Source organism: Bufo gargarizans, chromosome 1 (genome assembly GCF_014858855.1).
Source record: "Bufo gargarizans isolate SCDJY-AF-19 chromosome 1, ASM1485885v1, whole genome shotgun sequence".
NCBI lineage: Eukaryota > Metazoa > Chordata > Amphibia > Anura > Bufonidae > Bufo > Bufo gargarizans.
Genome location: NC_058080.1, coordinates 669,024,241 through 669,037,346, shown reverse-complemented (window position 1 = coordinate 669,037,346; position 13,106 = coordinate 669,024,241). Strand labels below are relative to the sequence as shown.

The 13,106-nt window shown below is 42.6% G+C and overlaps 1 protein-coding gene across 2 annotated transcripts in view; it reads right to left on the bottom strand.

Moving 5' to 3' along the window:
- The window catches only part of PDE8B (phosphodiesterase 8B), a 195,575-nt gene extending 187,548 nt beyond the window's left edge, over positions 1–8,027 (bottom strand). Inside the window, exon 1 of one of the 2 annotated variants that reach the window (XM_044276097.1) lies at positions 7,910–8,027. In XM_044276097.1, the coding sequence (XP_044132032.1) occupies positions 7,910–7,951 (42 nt within the window). In that variant the 5' untranslated portion in view covers positions 7,952–8,027. The remainder of the gene's footprint in view (positions 1–7,909) is intronic. The other variant, XM_044276096.1, reaches the window with a different exon arrangement.
- Positions 8,028–13,106: the final 5,079 nt, after the last annotated feature.

Genomic DNA, 13,106 nt, shown 5'->3' with positions numbered 1-13,106 from the left:
GATCTCTCAGACCCCAGAAAAGATGGCAAATCTACATAGATATATACTCTCTTCTAGAAAGCATCTCTCCCGTGAGCTTTAGCTGTATGTGGTGGCAGGATGCTACATCATAATACGTAAAGGGCTATTCTCATATTGGTCTTTTATGATATAGCTACTGGATATGCTATAAAAGTGCAACAGATGTGTAACATCCCAGAGTTATGTTACGAAACTCTTTTACTCCGCTACAACCTGTTAAGGGCATTAACATTGTCATCCTGTGTAATTTTACATCACATTCTCTCAAATGTGCATTCAAATCCTTGTTACATATATATTGCTGTATTTTCATGTTCACCAGCAGGTGGCAGCAATGTTTAGCAGGGACTTAGTTCAGTTTAGTATTTCTGAACTGGAATAGTACATTCTAGTTTAGCTCCCCCCTCTGTGAGGAGGTGTGGAATGTTCCCACATCCTGCCTCATGGGTGGGGAAGGAAGTTGAGTTAGTGTAGCCCACCCGCTGCTAGGGGTAGGGTGTGTGTGTAGGAGCTCCCAATTATAGGGATCCAAAGCCAGGATCTTGTCTCGGCTGAGACAATTGATCATCATTCCCAGCCTGAGCCTTGCAGCCTCAGCTGTTAGAAGCAAGTAGCCACCTCCAGTATTCCAGGAAGAAGCATACCCTGTGAAGCCAACTGTAAGTACCGTCCAGAGACCAGGACAAGCCATATTCCTCCTCAGCAAGTCAGTCCCCACATAGCAAAAGATAGTAAGCACAGAAGATATAAATTCCTGCCACATTACGACTTATCCTGCAAAGAGCTCCAGGCACATGATAGAGCAGAAGATAGATTTCCTGCCACACATTGCCAATACCTGCTGGGACCCAAGACTATTGCTGTATCTCGCTTGGATTAATGTTGCAACAAGTAAAAACCAGTTTGAACTTTATCCAAAGGTCTGGATCTCATTTACTGCTACTAAATCCCTCAATTACTCCTACTAGCACCACACTCACTTTCTTGCAAGTGAGCCAGGATCAAGGAGTCCAGCCGTACCCAGGTAGGAGACACCATTGACACTATTGCCATTACCACACAGACACATTACATCACTCTGGCATTCATAACCTGGTACGTGAGTTACAACACCTTAAAGGGCCCTGCAACAGTACCCTGCGCACGCTGCAAAAACTATAGACTATTAAACCCATATCCCAGGGTGGATTTGATTTAAATCAAGCTGATTTAAATCACAATTTAAATCACTATTTAAACCACTAGTCAGTAAAGCTTGATTTAAATCATAGTTTTCTACATAAAGACTAATTCTTGCTTGTATAACTTATAATATGCAAGTAGATAAAGATTTTTAGAATAACAACTTTTCATATTAGTTTGATTAGGTTGATTCTGTATTCGTAGAAGTTAGGATTAAGGTCTTTTTCTCAACTCTGTTCATGTTATAATATTTTTGCTGTGAAGAAGAGGCATGTGATCTCTGCTGAGTCAAATTCAGTTTTGAGAACTGCAAAAGTAAACCAAGCATCTGTGATAATATCTTGTAGGCAGAGAAACTGCCCAATAATCTTACAAAAACCTCTGGAAGAGCATGACATTGTGAATGTTAATGGAATTTATTTACCCAAAAAATTAAACATATACAGCCTTAGGCCTCTTTCACACTACCACTTTTTTTTCCCGTTTTGCGTTTTTTGAGTTCTGTATATGGTCCGTATTCGGAACCATTCATTTCAATGGTTCCTAAAAAAAAATGGAATGTACTCCGTATGAATTCCGTTTCCGTATTTCCGTTCCGTTGAAAGATAGAACATGTCCTATTATTGCCCGCAAATCACATTCCGTGGCTCCATTAAAGTCAATGGGTCCGCAAAAAACCGGAACACATACAGAAATGCATCCGTATGTCTTCCGTATCCGTTCCGTTTTTGCGGAACCATCTATTGAAAATGTTATGCCCAGCCCAATTTTTTCTATGTAATTACTGTATACTGTATATGCCATACAGAAAAATGGAATGTAAACGGAAACACAATGGAAACAAAAAAACGGAACAACGGATCCGTGAAAAACGGACCGCAAAACACTGAAATAGCCATACGGTAGTGTGAAAGAGGCCTTATTCTACATAATTAAAAAACAAATCTTTATTTCATGATGGAATAACCTCTGGATGGTAATATATTTTCCTCAAAAAGCATTTTATATAAAAAAAAAATCTGATTTAAATAAAAAAAATCTGATTTAAATAAAAATCTTTTTTTTTTTTTTTTTTTTTTTTTTAATCATTGATTTTTATCCACCCTGCCATATCCTGACCCACTGCATATTTTGGCGTCCGTGTAACCGTACCACGGTCCTGCTCATTGCAGATGTGTGTGCCATCTCTGGGACCCGCATCTATCTCAAGAATGGGGCCCTTTTGCTGATGACAGTATACAGAAAAGTGGCTGCAATGAGACCCCCTTCTATTGGACTTTTATAGCTTATTCTGTGGACATACCATAAGCATCTGAGATGGGACTGTCCATTTAACCATTCTGCTTTCGTTTATAAGGATGTCTGCTCCGCTGAAGGTTTAAAAAACTGTCAGACAACCCTTTTAAACTGACTTGTTTTCACAATACGCACATGACAGTTTTCACGGCAATTTTCACACTTTTTGCTAAATTTCCTATGTTACAATCACAAATGAAATTTGCCTGCATTTGTGCCTTATTGACGGCAACTGTCAAGTACGAAACTCTCCATGTAGCGCCAACATTACCCTTGATATAAGTAAATGACCAATATGTTATGGGTGTCAGTCTTAGGGCTGTTTCACACGAGCGAGTCCATTGCGGGAATCACGCTCCGTGTGTGAGTGTGATCCTCCGCTCTGGACTTGCAGGAGCGCACGGCATTATCGTGATCTATAATGCTATGTGTCTCTGCATGGCCTTTTTTCCACAGAATCATAGTGACATAAAGCTGTCAGTATGATTCTGTAGAAATAAGGTCAAGCAGAGGCACATAGCATTATAAGTCCGTAAAATGCTGTGCGCTCCTGCAAGTCCAGAGCGGAGGATCACACTCACACACGGAGCGTGATTCCCGCAATGGACTCGCTCGTGTGAAACAGCCCTTATGAGGTTGTTCTTAAAGAGTAATTAAGCCTTTATCTAAACTTTTAATATGTTCTCCCTAATGCCTTAATAAAACTATTTTTAAGATACTTTATTAATGAATTTTCTATTTTTACTATACTTTTTGCCACCTAAAGCGCATCATTCACTCTGCGCTTAAAACTCGCAGATCTCCGTGCACTGCTGACAGCTCAGCGGAGTACGAAGTACACACTTTATGAATGGGCAGCAGCAGCGCTGTGAGTACGGGAAGGAGCGCATATTGCTGCTCCTGCCCGTGCTCCCTGGACTGCTCTGTACCCATGTACTATGCCAGGAGTTAGTAATCTTCTGGGGGGCACAGGTAGGAGCGCATATTGCTCTGTACTCACAGTGCTGCTGCGGCCCCATTGATAAAATGTAGTCCGTAACCACTGAGCTATCAGCGGTGTACAGAGCGCAGAGTGAATGATGCGCTTTAGGTAGCAAAAAGTGTAGTAAGAATAGGAAATTCATTAATAAAGTATGTTAGAAATAGTTTTGTTAGGGGATTAGGGAGAACATATTAAAAATGTTGTTACAGGTTTAGTTACTCTTTAAGGATATACCACGATGAAACACTGAACTTTAAATATAAAGAGAACTTTACCTTTTAATGGGTTGTGCAAGAATGGGGGAGGAAGTTGGGAACGCAATAAAACGGAACGGAATGCATTCTGTTGAATTCCGTTCCCTTCAGTTCAGTTTTGTCCCCTTTGACAATGAATGAGGACAAAGGGAAAGCGCAAGTGTGAAAGTAGCCTAAGTAATCTTACCTTTACAGGTCGGCTAGGGGGAGGGATTTGACAAAAAACACCGCCCGCAATTCATGCACAACTCCTTTAACCAGAGACAACTAAGGCTCACTATAAACAATTAGATAACTGTTGGTTGACAACTATTTCTAAAACATTATTTTCTTACACATGCATGCTTGGCTCAATGGAGTATGCATGTGTTGTGAATGGGAATAGGGGAAAGGCCACTGCCAGCCACTTCTGGCAGCAACTTACTTTCCCTATGAGCCCAAGGACTTAGCATGTTGAAATCCAATTGCTGATCCTTCGGGAGGCCTCCATACACATTAGATAGTCATCAGCAAATTAGGAGTCTCAGACAGCATTCATCTAAGGCCTGTTTCGCGTTTGTGGTAAGCAGATCCGCCAGGCTGTTTTGGCTGGGAAAAGCCTGCCAGATCTGTGAATATCAGGTGCTACCGTGCGCTGCCGAGATACCGTCCAGCCCCATTCACTATAATGGGGACTGGCAGAGATTCGGCCGCTAACCGGTAAATATGCCGAGAAGCAGCCAGACGAAAACTGGTAACTCGGCAGAGCCCAGTAGTGCCCGATATTCACAGATCCAGTAGGATGTTTCCGGCCGGAACAGCCTGCCTCATCTGCTTACCGCAAATGGGAAACAAACAATGTATGGCCAAATTAAGCAACAGCTAGCGATACCACATTCATAAATGAAGTTCCATGCTGAGGCAGGTCCCCTCAAGTAAAGCTCTGACTAGGAACCACTATAGCCCTGCAGGTGTAGTCCATTACCTGTTATTTGGCTGTGTTCACATTTGCCATTTTGTTTATTTGTATAATTTTTTTTAAAGAAAAATGATAATAAATGCAGTTCATGTATAATGTGGCAATTTGCTGACAAAATTACAGCTCTTGGGGAGGCTTGAATAAAATCCAAATAATGTCCCGAGCAAAGTCATTTTTGTGTATTTTGAAAACTCAGGTACCCTTTAAAGGGAACCCGTCATCAACTTTATGGTGACCTCACCGAGGGAAGCATAAAATAGTGACAGAAATGCTGATGTCAGCGGTGTGTCTCTCATGAGCTAAAAGTAAGAGGTTGCTGAGAACCAGCATCATAACCATTGCAGCCCAGGCCTGGAAAAGAGTCAAATCTACCTGAGAAGAGTCCTGGTTATTCATAATCTCCTGCTTTCCCCGACCATCTGCTGATGGTTGGCAGTTCTCTTCTAAGGAGACAACTAGGTAGAAGACAGTCAGCCATCAGCAGGTGGGCAGGAGAGCAGGAATTCATGAATAACCAGGACTCTTCTCAGGTGGCCGTGACTCTTTTCCAGGCCCAGTCTGCAATGACTGTGATGTCAGTTCTAGGCAACAACTTACATTTAACTTTTAAATGACAGACCACTGAAATCAACTCACCTGTCTCTACTTTATTCTGCTGTTAGTACGGGCAGCATAAAGTTGATGACAGGTTCCCTTTAAGGCAGTGTAGTTGGAAGTCACTGACCAAACACTGATCAAATACGGACTGTATAAAAGTGGCGTATTTAAAAACAAAAACATAGAAAAAAGAAAGTAAATGCAACTAAACAGCCTGTCTGCATATAGTCAGAATCTTTGTGCGACGCAGTTACAGCATGTCGCATGTCACACTGTGACACCATAGACTATCATTACAAAAAATGTTGTGTGACATTACTGCAACATAATGTTGTGTAAGGCTACTTTCATATTAGCGTTTTTTGCGGATCCTTCATGGATCTGCAAAAACGCTTCCGTTACCATAATACAGCCGCCTGCATGCGTCATGAACGGATCCGGTTGTATTATGTCTTCTATAGCCATGATGAATCCGTCATGAACACCATTGAAAGTTAATGGGGGACGGATCCATTTTCTATTGTGTCAGAGAAAATGGTTCCGTCCCTATTGACTTACATTGTGTGTCAGGACGGATCCGTTTTGCTCCGCACCACATCGCGGACAGAAAAACGCTGCTTGGGAGTGCAACCCAACAGAACGGAATGCATTTTAGTACATTCCGTTTTGAATGAGGACAAAACTGAAGCAGTTTCTTCCACTATTGAGATCGTATGACGGATCTCAATAGCGGAATTGAAAACGCTAATGTGAAAGTGTCGCAATGTAGTTGTACTCTTTTGTCACTCAACTTATTGTCTCATGACAAATGTCGTTGTGTAGCCGCACCCTAAAATAAAAGGGACATCCTAAACTCCTTGGTACTACCAATGCAATTTCCTCAAATGTGACTTCTTCTAAGCAGTACTCCATTCAAATAAATGACAATTTGCTTACAATGTAGTCACATTTTTAGTAACAGGGAAAGGGGTTTGAGCGCTCAGTAAGGCTGGTTTCAGACCTGAGCGTTTTACGGCGCGTTCCTACGCGCTGTAAAACGCTCAACAGGCAAGAACCAATGATTCCCTATGGGAATGGTTCTCACCTGAGCGTTTTACAGCTCGTACGATCGCGCTGTAAAACGCCCGACGCCCCAAGAAGTACAGGAGCTTCTTTGGGGCGTCTTGTCGCACGTTCCCGTAATAGACTTCAACGGGAACGCGCGACAATGGGCGTTCGCTAGAGCGTACGTTCAGTACGCTCAGGTCTGAACCCAGCGTAAGACCTTGTCATTCTGGAAATCAGAAGTGACCCGAGGAAACTTCCCCAATGTGATCGTGTCACAAGTATATAACATGAGAGGGCCATTTCACATGTAACGTGTCCCCAGACCGGACCTTCACTTCAACTAAATATTTACATAAAAAACAGCAAGCGCAGCATGAATAAAAAAAGAAATCACCAAGTGGAGACGACACATAATAATAATATACTATACAAGCCATAGAAAACAATAGTGACTGCTGAACAACAATTGTGAACAGATACAGTAAATTAATAAAACAACCACATCCAAATGTCCTCAGATCCCATGTCCGATTGTAGCGTTCAGCCGGCAGTTACTGCTATCCTTGTCATGCTGGGCTGGAGATTCAGTCTGTATGCAATGTTTGCCCAGGAAAGCATGAGGCACTTAAGAATGTATACGCCACTGCTAACACATACAGACGTAGCAGAGCTGAGATTGTCTTGTGTATTTACAAAGGACTGCAGGTAAACCTTCATAGTACACAATAAAGCGCCTGCACTGTAGTACATTACCACTGCGATACAGACAACCCTCAAAGTCATGGTACTGATAGATAGATAGATAGATAGATAGATAGATGATCAATAGATATGAGATTGATACATACTAGATAGATAGATAGATAGATAGATAGATAGATAGATAATAGATAGAAAGATAGATGCTAGATAGATATATAATAGATAGATAGATAGATAGATGATCAATAGATATGAGATTGATACATACTAGATAGATAGATAGATAGATAGATAGATAGATAGATAGATAATAGATAGAAAGATAGATGCTAGATAGATAGGAGATAGATAGATAGATCATAGATATGAGATAGATAGATAGATAGATAGATAGATAGATAGATAGATAGATATGAGAGATAGATACTAGATAGATATATAATAGATAGATAGATGTATAATAGATAGATATGAGATAGAGATAGATAGATAGATAGATATTACATAGATAGATATGAGAGATAGATAGATGTATAATAGATAGATAGATATGAGATAGAGATAGATAGATAGATAGATAGATAGATAGATAGATATTACATAGATAGATATGAGAGATAGATAGATGTATAATAGATAGATAGATAGACAGGAGATAGATAGATAGATAGATGATAGATATGAGATAGATAGATATGAGAGATAGATAGATGTATAATAGATAGATAGATAGATAGATAGATAGATAGATAGATATGAGAGATAGATAGATAGATAGATAGGAGATAGATTCATATGAGACATTCCTATAGTGCAAATCTCTACTCCTTACATAAATACACAGTGTATGAAGTTGGTGGAGACACTTACATGGTCCAGCTCCTGGCAGCAGCTTTCCAGGCTCATGGTCATGCAGTCCCACTTGTCCCTCTCATGCAGTTCCTGAAATGCATGTAGTCAGTGCATGGCTAATAAGCCCACAGTGCGGCCAGCAGTCACCTCTGTTTTCCCAGCAGGAGACTGGTGACACCTTTTCATAAGCCATGTGCCCTCCCACTCTGCCAGTGACAACTCCTCCCAGCACTGGGAGCTACTGGGGCTGTGTGTTTGCTGCTGAGCACTTGTCTTGTATCTGCGGCTGCCAAGTTCTGTGAAGGAAGCAGGTTACATAATGTCACATCACTTTTACTGGCCACAATGTCTGCACCTGAGCCTGGCATAGCCTTTGGAGGGGAGACATCCACATTTCCCTATAAGACACAGTACCTCTCATTAGAAAATCAATTCCTTGCATCTAAATGGAGTTGTTCCTGCAGCACGATGTGCGAGGATCTCTGCAAGACGCATTTAGATGAATGGGACAGTCGTAGCAATTTCTGCAAAAAATTGGCCGCGTGTGATAGCGCACTTAATGCTATGTATTCTTTGCCATGAAATAGCAGTACTGTTCATTTTGTGCAGTGGACGTCTACCCTGGTGACATGACGCACAGGTTAATATATGTCAGCCCTATTGGCAGCCACCTCCACCTTCCTGGTCAGGGACAATTGGGCCCCGTTCTTGAGATAGGAGATGGCCTAGAGGTGAGACCTGCAGCTATCGGACATTTATGGCATATCTGGTGGATATGCCATAAATGCCCTACATGGGGGGCGTAACTACCATAGCCGCAGACCATGCGACTGCTATGGGGCTCAGGGCAAGAGGACCCTCAGTCTTAGTTGGGATTATCTCCTCTTCTACTGGAGGTGAAACTTGGTCAGGACTCTACCCTCTAAAGGAACAACTTGTAGCAAATGAGGCAGTGGAAAAATGGCCCAAGGGTCATTGAAAAGGGTTTAGGCAAGGGTTTGATCCTTGCAATGGGGCCCTTACTCCTCTATCCTACAAAGTGGAAAAAACAATCTATATATCTGGAGTAAGGCCTAGATCACACGAACGTATGGCTTTTATAGTTTTTTGAGGACCGTTTTTCACGAATCCATTGTTCTGTTTTTTATTTCTGTTGTGTTTCCGTTTTTCCGTTCCGTTTTTTCCGTATGCCATATACAGTATACAGTAATTACATAGAAAAAATTGGGCTGGGCATAACTTTTTCGATAGATGGTTCCACAAAAACGGAACGGATACGGAAGACATACGGATGCATTTCCGTATGTATTCCGTTTTTTTTTTGCGGACCCATTGACTTGAATGGAGCCACGTAACGTGATTTGCGGGCAATAATAGGACATGTTCTATCTTTTAATGGAACGGAAAAACGGAAATACGGAAATGGAATGCATACGAGACACATTCCATTTTTAATGCGGAACCATTGAAATGAATGGTTCTGTATATGGACTGTATACGGAACACAAAAAAACTGTCCGTACACTCGCAAAAAAAACGATCGTGTGAACTAGGCCTACGGCAGAGCAAATTAATTTGTAGTGAACTGGGTTTCTTACGAATTAAAAAAATGTGATTCCTTGAGAGCAAGAGAGCCTAGTATGCTACTCTGGGTTTCTCTTCAATATAAATTCATTCTCTGCGGAGGGATGGGGGGAGGGGGTCTCTCTTTCTCATTATGGTGAGTGCCAGCTGAGTTAAGTTGAACATACTAATTTGCATATATTTTCCCATAAATCAAGAGAAGAATTGCCTATCCTACAATAGTCATCACATCTACGCAGTGGTCTCCATATTAGACATAGTACTCATACAGAGGTCCCCCCAAGGAAACGCTGCTGTCCTGTATAAGAGCACTACAGGCCGCTGTTTATTCTAACAGTCACCCCTTCACTGCCCTAGACCACCAGGGATGTAGACAATTATCTTTACCGCACCAGACAGGTTTAGTACTATTTGCCTATATAATATGTGACCCTGTATATTTTCCTGCTGGATGGGGAATTATTAGGCTGCTGCACATTAATATATATTTAATTCTGCTCAGTATTGCCCAGTTTTGAGGAAACAGCGCTCAGGCCCCAAACAACCCCCATTCATTAGCTCCAAAGGCTGAGAGGCTAAATGTTAAAGGGGTTATCTGAGAGTATAAAAAGCCCCCCCCCCCCATGTGCTGGGCCCCCCACACTGAAAATGGCTGCAAACCCCCCCCCCCCCTTCACCCACCCACACTGGATATTTTCATCCGCGCACGGGGAGAAGCAGCGGCGGTGGTGCAGGGACCAGGAGCAGCGCAGGGAGCGGGTAAGTAAATTCAGTGGGGGGCTTTTTGTACTCTGATAACCCCTTTAAAGGGAACGTCTCACCTCAGCAAATGACAGTTATCATGTAGAGACAGTTAATGCAAGGCACTTACTAATGTATTGTGATTCTCCATATTGCTTCCTTTGCTGGCTGGATGTATTTTTCCATTGCATTGTACGCTGCTCGTTTTCAGGGGTTACGACCACTGCTGCATCTCATCTCAGATACGAGGTGGCCAGGATGAGACCTGCTGCGCATGCATGCATGGCTATGCACTCTCCAGTGGTCACGGCCACCAGAGAGGCTGGAGCTTTTTCCTATAATGTACAAGCATGACCACCACTGCTGGATTACAGGGTGCTAGTAACGCCTGGAAACGAGCAGTGTAAAATGTAATAGAAAAATGAATCAATATGAACAATCACAATACATTAGTAAGTGCCTTGTAGTAACTTTCTCTACGTGATAAATGCCACTTGCTGAAGTGAGACGACCCCTTTCAGTGCGCTGTCTGAGTGAAAGCGATGGGCTCCCTTTCAGTAACACTACCTCAGTCTCCCTGGACACATGGTATCCTGCCTTCATTTTTGTTCCCCCACAGAATATTTTTGCGCTCCTGGCTGCTAGGACATGTAGTGTGCTGTGTAGGAGGGATGGATTAGACAGAATTAGGGCATGCCTTTCTAGTAAGGGTGAGCTAAAAAAAATGCCAAGTTACCGTTTGCTTCCATGGATGCCAGTGACATCAGCTGAATTATTAGCTATTGCTAGGGTGTAAAAATTGCTTACTTTATTAAAAGACCTTGATCATTTGAGATGGCAGCCGGTTTTATTTGCTTGGGGATAGAAAACATCCTTGGATATATGCTAGCAGATCAACAGGTGGCCTTCATGCCTACTGGGCCCTTGTAGCAACCATGACGCAGCAGTGTCAGAAGTCAGAATAACTTTACCGCTCATACGAACTGACATCTAGACATGATTTTTGATCTCAGACAAATGAGACATTTACTACATGGTCGAAAGTGATGTTTGTAGGGGGGTGGCAGTACCCACCTTACAAACTGTTATGTTCTTTGTGTTTGACTTATTTTGTGTGATTCCCCCCCCCCCCCTCCTTTTAGGGTGTACTGTCTTTGGTGGGAAGGGTTAATTCTCCAGCAAAAATAAATAGGCATTTATTACTTATTTCTGTGATGAAGGTTCTTCACCCAGTCTGATGTCGGAGTCGGTAGCATAGGTCGTGACGCCACTCTGAGGTGCAGCTGCCCTGGAGCTGTTTTTTTAAGGGATGTCTCCAGTTAAATAGGGGGGTTACAGTAAATACAGAACAGGACACTGCGTCAAGTTGAAGCCAGTGGAACTGCAATAATGTGGCTGGAGTAGCGATGCCCTGGTTGAGGAACAGAGGTGTGAGTCTGCACTGCAGTTCCTGGAGAAGAGGTCAGCCAGAGAGATGGACAGTTGGCCTGGAGTAAAAGACTTGGAGAACTGTCACCTCAGATGTTTCAGGGCAGGGAATCCCTGCTACACCCCAGTTAGCGAGGTGTTGAGGGTCCAGATGGGATGGCCCCAGTTGAGCCCTGTGTTGCTTGAGCCCAGGACCAAAGGTGAAAGACCGCCATCTGTTTGCTTGGAGAACTGTAACATATCAGCTTGAAACAATCTCTTGTCCAACAATCTGTGCAGGTTTTCTTGCAATCCAACCAGCTCTGGACTTTACATTTGGTGAAAGCTCCATAACTGATATCTGCCAAGACCTGTAGACAGCTCCTACATGTTTTATGCTGCACATTTTCTTCTCTAGTGTACTCCCAGTCAGCACATACAGTAGAATAATGCAAACTCATTTTAAAAATCCAAGGTAGGAAAAAATGACTGCTTCCACATCTTGTGAGTATGGGAGACCTACTTTTCTATACCGCCACAGTAGGATTTTTTCCTGCATATTTTAACCCTTACCCCACCCTCAGGACTAGGATAATTTTTTTTAACCATTTTGCTGTCAAAGATATTGTCATACCCTGCCCTGTGAGAGGCCTGAGAAGATCTGACAGACTTGCTACACGTGAGTCTATCTGACAGATTGTTCTGCTTCTCTTTGTTATGGTTTTGGGCGGGATCCCACCTCCCCACAGGTTCTGCTCATTAGCTAATTAGTGGTGCTATTTATACCCACCTCTCACTATAGCCCTTGCGGTTTATATTTGCTTCTGGAGTTCTCAGCTGGTGTTTGGTGGATCTCCTGCTCCCCGTCCGTCTTAAGCTAAGTCCTACTCCTTCCCTTTTGTTGTGTGTTCTGGCTAAGCCTCAGGAAGATGCTGGTTCCTGCAGCTTGCACTGGGAATCGGTTGTCTTATCTCCAGCTCCCTAGCTGAGGGGTTGTTTCAGTTTCAGCTAGGCTTAGGTTCCAGCGCATGAGCACTTCCACCTTAAGGATTTGCTCATGTTGTCAGCAGTCAGGGAAAGGCTCAGGGATTGTCATGTGGTGACCTTTCCCTGTTCCCTAGCTTTGAGGCCTAGACTGGTGTTTGGTTGCTTTTGTTGTATTTGGTTTACCTTCCCTTCCCTCTTCTACCGTGACAGATATTTGGACATTTTTTGCCTCTGGTAGCCAGGACAATTTTTGCAGTTTTGACATGTACAAATAAAACCTAAATTGCAAAAAACAAATTATTCTTACCCATGTGTAAGGGTCAGCCCCTAGAAACACAAAGTTACATTGCTAGAGTAAGAGTGAAATGAAGTTGTTGGTTCCAGAGGATGTAGGAGGAGTGCATGTTCCCGGGCTTGGAGATCTGGAGTGCAGATCAACAGAGACTGTAAAGTGATTCTTCCTGGCTGCTGTGGAACAGATCAACAGATACTGTAA